Source organism: Myotis davidii, unplaced genomic scaffold, assembly GCF_000327345.1.
Source record: "Myotis davidii unplaced genomic scaffold, ASM32734v1 scaffold126, whole genome shotgun sequence".
NCBI classification, from domain to species: Eukaryota; Metazoa; Chordata; class Mammalia; order Chiroptera; family Vespertilionidae; genus Myotis; species Myotis davidii.
This window is the reverse complement of record NW_006297660.1, coordinates 2117261-2126367: the sequence shown is the minus strand read 5'-3', so window position 1 is coordinate 2126367 and position 9107 is coordinate 2117261. Positions and strand designations below refer to the sequence as shown.

Genomic DNA, 9107 nt, shown 5'->3' with positions numbered 1-9107 from the left:
GCCCACTGAATCTCCTTGCTCCTCCACACTGAGGGCAGTGCCCCTAGCCCTGATTCCTCCCCTCCTGGCTGAGCCCCACTGTGAGCTGTAGACTATAGGGCTGTATCCATGGCTTAGCTCAGCTTTTCGACCTTCTCACCACCCCAGTGTGTTTCCCTTTGCTCACTTGTCGATGTTTCAACTCACAGATTTCTCAGGCATGTTTGTGCACTGATCAGGAAACCATGTGCTCAGTTACAGCAGTTCAGACTGGTGAGACTTCAAGGGGAGAGACCACAGGAATCTCTCAGGCCACCTTCCTCTGATGTCCCATCCACTACTTTCAAAACATGGCTTTTATCCCACAGAATTTGGTCTCATTTCTCTTTGCTTTTTCCCATTGCCCACAATATGGAATTATATAAGCTCACACTATAGACATGTTTGCTTGGAAAATTATAGCTCTATTTTTCTTCTTCTCTTTAAACATATGTATTGAGATAGTATTGACCAAGAAAGAACTGCACAATTATAAATTGTTTGATTCAGTAAACTCTGAGATTTTAATACATCATTAACACATCATCCAAATCGGTATACTGTACACATATCTTATCCTTTCCTCATGTTCCTTTGCAATACCTTCCTCTCAAACTTCTTGGAACCCAACCCAGGCCCCAGCCAAACACTAATCTGCATTCTGTCAATATTGGTCTGACTAAATTAGATTTTTCTTGAGTTTATACAAATGAAATCATGCAGTACTTATTCTCTTTTGTGTAACTTCTTTCACTTAGCAAAACTGACATATTGTTATGTAGGTGATACATCATTAATAAAAATTCAGCTTGTTTGGAGACACACACACACACACACACACACACACACACACACACACATATTCTGCCCTATATCTGACATCATGAGGACACATTTTTTAGGAATAAAATTTCTGGGTCAAAAACTAATAGTGAAATTTGCAACCTTGCTTCACAGTATATAAAAGTGGCTGATAAATTTTTAAGTTTATAGCTATCCCAGAAACATTTGCTTTTTATGTGGTATCAACTCTTGAAAAAAAATGAGTAGCAATTTTACCTGTAAAATCTAAAGAATTATGACAGAAGAAAAATTTGAGAACAAATGAATCTAAAATCATGTTCCTAAAATTATGCTACTAAGTCTGCCAATGTATAAAGCCATCCTGGAAACATAGCATATAGGTTGCTTTCTGCTAGCATAGAAATGTATGAAATAAATGCTTTAGAGATCCAATCATAGTGTGAAAATGCAGCAATAAAAGGAGGCAACATTGTCATCCCAAGCATTTAGGAGGATGACTGATCCCCAGAGCAGAAATAGGCTATCAGCATCATGAAGAAACATTTTCCAGGGAAAGCTTGGGAACTAATTCTCACCCACCAGTAAATCTGTTCATCAAACATATTTTCTGAAATACATCTGCCACTTGCAACATGTGATTATGGGTACAATTAACAGCTGTTGTTAGCTCTGCTTCACCTCATTAGTAATCATGGATTCCCAAGTTATAGGGTTGATTATAGCTTTACAGGTTCTGAAAAACACGTCTCATTTCACACCTATTTAATGCTGAACGTATTTAAAGTTCAATGAGTTTTTGAAGAACTCTTTTGTTTTTACTGAAGTCAAATTGAGAGTAAGTCCAAAACAAACTTGTAATGATAAATTAGTTATGCCTCAATAAAAAATACATGACTCCACCATAAGCTAGAATAAGTGAAGAAGTGCACTCATATATATGTGTCTCCCTAGTACTTGCTGATTTTATTATGCAGATTAAAATAATAATAATTAGAATATGTCACTAGTATATGAAAAAAAATTAAAATATTTGTTCAAACATATAAAACATTTGTTCAAAGATTTAAACTGTTTGTTCTAGTTCATAACCATAAAACACATTTCTGAAAAGCAGTAGCTGGGAAGGAGAGAGCAGAGCCACAGCCTAGTTATATTGACAGTTGGCCATCGAAGTGCCTGGAATTCAGTAAAGAAAAAGGAATGCTATCTTTGACATATTTCTTCATATTACCAATTTGTTCTGGTGTCTGTAGTCTAATTTACTTTTTCGTATTAGATGTAAATATAGGGATCTGAAGTGTGCTTGTCAATGGTAGAACATACAAAACAAACATAAAGCATTACCACATAACAGAGAGCAACCAACTAAACCAGATTTCAGCTTTTGCAAGCTCAGTTCTCTTGTAATCTTTTTACTTGCTATTCTCAGCCTTTATGATTGGATCCTGTCCCTGCAGAAGATATTCATTAAAAAATTATGCCAATAATATTTTTTAAAATTATTGTTCAAATTCAATGTAAGGAGATCAATAAAATGATGTTTTAATAGGCAATCTGCTGGAACACAGAGATCGCTTTGTTCCTAGGTAGAAGACGTTTATCAGTTCTTTTTGGTCATTTGTTGTAATCTGGTGCTTTTATTTTTAATAGGTACACCAGAATAGCCTATTCAATGTTGAAAATAGAATATAGAATATTGGTTGCTAAAGAGGAGAAAACATATCCCTGGGTTTTGAAAAACTGCAGGACATTATTTGCACTGGGACAAATTTCTGAATATAGACCTGAAAGTTTGCAGCATTAATGTTAAACTGAGCTATTTCTAAATCCTTCATGAATTAACTTGAAAACAGTACTTTTCAAGTTTGAACCTAAAAGTAGATCAGCCGAAATTCCAACCTATTTTGATTCCACATAAGTTCCAACTGTGTCAAAGCTAGATTTGCATGTTAGAACAGTTAACTATTCCTCAGTCATAGAAACTGTCATACTAATATCTAGTCTAGGGCAAATAGCAGTGGGCAAACAGGGATTTTTATTTTCCTCTTTGATATTCATTGTGAACAGTAGGAAGAAATCCAAGATCTATTCAGCTATAAGCAGATATAATGTTTAACTATTGACCTTTCCAATAATGGAGATAAATATATGTAGGTGAATATTATGCATTGGGTTCCATTCAATGCATATTAGTAGATGTGACTATGTTGTTTAACTTTGCTGTCTTTGTTTTCATTCCAGATTGTTTTACTCATAAGCAGAATTAAGGAAAATATTAGTAAGCCATTTTTTAATGTTTCAGTGATTTTCTCAGCCCACATTAACAACTAAATTGTAAATAGGTTGACAACTAGAAATAAACACTATATCTGATTTCATTTTAGCACTATTAAGAAACAGATTAAAATTATATGACTGTCACCCTCAATTTTAGTACATTAATAGAGATCATACAAATAAGACCTATCTCAGATTCATATTTGACAAAGAATTCTTGGTTAAAACTAATAGAGTTTTTTTCTTTTAGGAATATATATATATATATATAATTATGCATTTTATACATTCATTATTATATCTAGATTTCTGATTATCCTCTACCTAGGATTTTGCACCTCAGAATTATAGCCACTCTTGTGCAGTTACCATGTGTCAAATGAGCTTTTCAAACACCCCCAAATATTTCTATAATAATTATGTTGGAAAATTACAATCGTGATTGTTGAAAACTTGTGGGAATACTATCATTTTCATGCCACTGTTTCATTAGAAGAATGACAAGAGGGTGATTGACCTGATTCCACATTTTGGGACCGGGACTGAGGTACAGAAAGAACTCACTTTGAAGCAATATTTGTTAGTCTGAATAAATTATTTACAAATGTTAGTGGGAAAAAAATTAGGCAAGCACCAATATGTACTATGTTCAATTGCTTAAATCATTTTTGAAATCTGAGTTTATTAACATATGCCTTAAATTCAGCATAATTCATCTACTAATACATTAAGTTGCATGTTCTTTATTAAAGCAACCCAAACAAACAAAAACACATATCATTATCTTCAACCAACGTTTAAAAATTGCCAATGTTTAGAAACCTAAATATATATTACCTATGTTTGTTAAAGTCAATGCCTGATAGTAAATAGATTACAGATTTATAATGGGAACTATAATTCCATAATTCACCAGACTAAAAAGGAGTTCATGTGTTAGGTGCTTTTAATAGATACCAAGAAAAATGAAGAGAATACCAGATGCTCATTAGTCTGTTAGTTTTCTGTAGGTGTGCGCTCTTTATTCTACCCTGTTTATACCATGGTATGTCACCGTGCTATACAAACCTTGTCCATGGATATGCCACATGAGATTCATCTACGTTTGTTAGAATCCTAGCTCCCACACTTGACCTGCTGAATCAGAATTTGTTTTGGGCAAGATTCCCATGTGATTTATATATAAATATTAGAGGCCCATTGCGTGAAGATTTGTGCAATAGGCCTTCCTTCCCCTAGCTGCCGGCACTGGTTTTCCATAGTCACCCAGGACCCAGGACCCGGGACTTTGATCTGGTCATTACCTTCTGTCTTTGCTCCAGCCAGAATCTTCGCTGCAGCCAGAGGCTTCAGTCATGGCTGTGTGTGGAGCCTTCAGTCTTTGCTGTGGCCAGAGCGCCACTCCCGTAGCTCCCTTTGCCCCCTGCCCTCCCCCTCATAGGAGGCATCCCGCCCAGCCTGGCCACTCCTCCACACCTGTGCTGCCCAGAGGCCCAGAGTGGCTGGGGGGCAGGGCCACTACCATCTTAGTTGGGTTAATTTGCATACTCACTTCTGATTGAATGGTGGGTGTCACAGAGGCATGGTTAATTTGCATTTTTCTCTTTTATTAGTGTACATATTAGTTAACATTCTACTTTTCTGCTTTCTTCTATTTTTTAAGGGTTAATGTGCTTAGTTTAGGCTCATCTAGATAATCAAGGATAATATCCATCTCATTTTTTTAAAAAATATATTCTTATTGCTTTCAGAGAGGAAGGGAGAGGGATAGAGATATAGAAACATCAATAATGAGAGAGAATCATTGATCAACTGCCTCCTGCACATCCCCTACTGGGGATCAAGCCCACAACCCAGGGATGTGCCGTTGACCAGAATTGAATCCAGGACTCTTCAGTCCACAGGCCAACGCTCTATCCACTGAGCCAAACCAGCTAGGAGAATTTTTTAAACCTTAATCACATCTTCAAAGTAACTTTTACCATGTAAAGTAACATAATCACAGGTTCCAGTGATAAGGAGATGGCCATCATTTATGGAGTGACGTTATTTTGCCAACCATAGAATGATACAATTTTCATAGTGACATCTTTCATACCTAGACTAATGAGAATTATTCAGAGAACTCTGTGATAATGTCATCTCCTTTTCATTTGGAATAGATTAGATAGACAGATTGGAGGAAGATATTCAATTCAGCTCTATTCTTTGACTAGTCATTCAAAAGCAATGTTTTTACAACAGCCTCTCCACATTCATTTATGCTCATAAGGACTCCGTGGACACATGTTCTTATGTGTTCTCTTAAACATAATTCCTATTTATCTAATGCAATTGACTCTCTCAAGTTTAATATAACTGCTTCGTATTTCTCAAGTATTGCATGGGTCCATACTATAACAAGTAAATCAAGTGCAATTAAATTACTAAAAGCTGCCACAAGGGCTCCTGAGTATGAATAATTAACAAAGTACACATAATCATAGAATTGTAATAATGGAAACAGCCAAATATACACTAGTGACTCAGTGAACGATTCATGCACATTGAAAGGAAATTAATTAGAAGGTGGCCAGTGGGGTGGGACTGAGTGAGAAGGGCCAGACACACCCTGGAGCCAACCTCCCAGGCTCCCTCCCTGGCATCTTCAGAGTGAGCAGAAGTCCCTCCAGCAGGTGGGGCCCTTCATTGGCCTTGCTTGCGGGGATCAGGCAGAAACTAGCTCTCCGACATCCCTCAAGGGGTCCCAGAGTGCAAAGGTCACTCTGCAAAGTTGCTGTCATATAGGGAGTGGAATGCAAATGCAATTGTCCAGTAAACCAGATTCTGGGCCAACAGTGCAGCAGCAACATAACCCATGGCTGAAGGTGGAATCGCATTGCCCCACGAGTAATCGGGCTCCCTCCTCTCTGGTTTCGGTGTGCGTCACCCAAGAACTGCCGCTTCCAAGTCACTCTAGCTCGTCAGCTCCTGTGTTGAGTGTTTGCCCCCTGGTGGTCAGTGTGTGTCATAGTGACTGGTTGGACAGTGGGAGGGACACTTAGTGTATTAGCATATATATATATATATAGTCTAAATGACAGTTACTTTTTAGAAAATTTTTCCCTTTAATAAGGTATTACAAATGTGTCCTTATCCCCCCCACCCTCCCAATCCTGCCCTCACCCTCACTCTCATCCTCTCTTGTCTGCGTCCATTGGTTATGCTTATATGCATGCATACAAGCCCTTTGGTTGATCTCTCCCCCTTACCCCCACTCTCCCCTACTTTCCCTCTGAGGTTTGAGAATCTGATCAATGTTTCTCTGTCTCTGGATCTGCTTTTGTGTAAATGACAGTTACTTTTTAAAATAAAAATTCAAAACAGCTCTCAGCATTTTCTGACCATGTCTTGATCAGAACATTTTGTTAATCGCCTCTAACGTTAAGAAATATTAGATGAACTAATCATCTTCAAACAGTGCTTGGATTCATGAGTCTCTTTTCTTTCAGATACTCTGTTGATCGGCACACTGATATGGACCGGATTTTCAGTATCCACCCAGAAAACGGCTCTATTTTCACTTTAAAACCCCTTGACCGGGAATCATCTCCCTGGCACAACATCACCATTATAGCCACAGAAATCAGTGAGTTGAGCATGCATCCAATTTAACACAGTATTTTCACCAAAGTAGTAAAATAATGGCATTAAATAAACTCTTTTTCTGGAGGGGAATGATTTCATCATTAGAAATTTCTTAGAGAAATGATTTAGAATGCCTGGATTTTATAATTGCTTTAATGATTATCTAATATTCATCTATTTTAAACTTGATTTTCTGCATACATACCTTACTACAAGATAGAAATATATTGCCCTGCCGGTTTGGCTCAGTGGATAGAACGTTGGCCTGCGGACTGAAGGGTCCCGGGCTCGATTCTGGTCAAGGGCATGTACCTTGGTTGCGGGCATATCCCCAGTGGAGGGTGTGCAGGAGGCAGCTGATCAATGTTTCTCTCTCATCGATATTTCTAACTCTCTATCTCTCTCCCTTCTTCTCTGTAAAAAAATCAATAAAATATATTTTAAAAAAAAGGTAGAAATATAATCTAACCTCATAAAATAAACAGTTTAAGAAAATGATCTCTTACAAATAATGGCTTATTATCAATCATATTCTCCTATTTTTATCATATTTTCCATCTGGACCATGTAAGAAAGCTGAGGTATCCATCAGCAGTCCAATCAAGTAGTGAACACCACAGAAAAGATCTGTTGCTAAGTTACAAATAGCGAGAGTGGTATCACCGCTTCTCTGTGAATGAGACTGAAATCTTATATATGTTCTTGTTGCAGATAACTCAAAACAAAGTAGCCACGTTCCTGTCTTCATCAGAATTCTAGATATAAATGACCATGCTCCGGAATTTGCCATGTACTATGAAACATTTGTTTGTGAAAATGCAAAACCTGGGCAGGTAAATGAAGTTGTTATAAACTTTAAAAATACTATTTCCTCTTCATAAAAGCAGATGAGTTTGCATTACTTGCACAAGTTTTTTTTTTCTTCATGCAATCTATTGTCAGCCCTTCTTGTCACATTTTTATCTCCTTTTACCAAAAATGTCACAGTGATCTGAAAAAGATGACTCTTAAAATTGTTTTTATTATGGACTCCATGCTAAAATAAGAAAATGTAATATATTTTAAGCTACTGATATGTATTCTCTCTTAAAATATGCTTAAACAATGGTCCATCTAATTTCAAAATCTCAGAGTCATATAATCAAAGGACCAATGTTGTTTATGATTAAAAATATTACTAAATTTTAAATATCGTTCAGCTGTTCTACAACCGGATATTGAGCAAGAATATTAAGACTTATGTACATTTTTTTCTGTGTAATGCTCTAGTCTACTAAAGAGTAACATTAGGTTCAGTTTGTATTAATAATCATGCACTTTAGAACCATTACATAAAAAATGCATAAGGTTACATGTCACTCTGTCAAAGCGAAAAAAAATTATGGTTAACATCAAAGCATAGAGGAAAACTATTGGACTAGTGAGTACCTAGAATAGGATGTTACCTTGAGGTGGTGCAACTGTTTGTTTTTTTAGATGAGATATTTGAAAGTAAGAATAATTAAACGACTGTGATTTCAAATAGCACAGATGGCATGCCCAGTACTAGAAAAACAGGCACCCCGATGTGTAGCTTAGTGACTTTTCCACTAAGCTGCTCAGTGGAACTTCTGTGCCCAATCTGTCCTTTGCTGCTCCAATCATGCACTCCAGCACAGCCCTGACTTACAGGGAGCATAGCTAAGCAGTTCTGTACGTTCTCTACTTTGACATTGATTTTACAGAACTTTGGAATCATTTATTTGTATCTTCTTAAACTTTCCAAATACCATTAAAAGAAAGCTAAATATAATCGTTGATGAACAAGACTAGATTGATCTAGAGACAAATGGTAGGGGAGGGAAGTTAGAGAGCAACCAAAGGACTTGTATGCGTGCATATCAGCATAACCAGTGGACACAGACACTGAGGTGGTGGGGGCTTGCCCAGGCTGGGAAGGGATGGGGGAGCGGGTCAATTGGGGAAAAAGGAGACATATGTAAAACTTTAGACAATAATAATAAAAAAGAATACTTAAAAAAAAGAAAGCTAAATAATTTGAATAAAATAGGCAGTAGGATTATAGTGATGGTGTCCCATAGCTTTAAAATGTTTTGACTTCTAATATTATATGACCTACTGCTCATTTTCCAAAACTATATTAATAGTGTTTTTAGTCTATAGAAGATGGTTATACTAAGCACTTACCTTTTTTTTTTTTAATGCATCTGTTCTCTGCCTTTGAAACCACCATTATGTAGTGTAGACAACAGATTGGTAACCAATTAATAACAAAAGAGACTGGTGCTTTCTAAAAATGTTCAAAGTGGATTGAGTTGGACGGATCACATTTTTCCTTAGGGTTGGGCACTGCACTGGCCAGGAATCAGACAACAGAGAAA

The 9107-nt window shown here is 36.8% G+C and overlaps 1 protein-coding gene across 1 annotated transcript in view; it reads left to right on the top strand.

Annotated features, from left to right (window-relative positions):
- Positions 1 to 9107, top strand: part of LOC102764483 (cadherin-9-like) — a 48919-nt gene that overhangs the window by 34151 nt on the left and 5661 nt on the right. Inside the window, exons 7-8 of the mRNA XM_015570203.1 lie at positions 6591 to 6727; positions 7438 to 7559. Coding sequence (XP_015425689.1) covers positions 6591 to 6727; positions 7438 to 7559 — 259 coding nt within the window. The remainder of the gene's footprint in view (positions 1 to 6590; positions 6728 to 7437; positions 7560 to 9107) is intronic.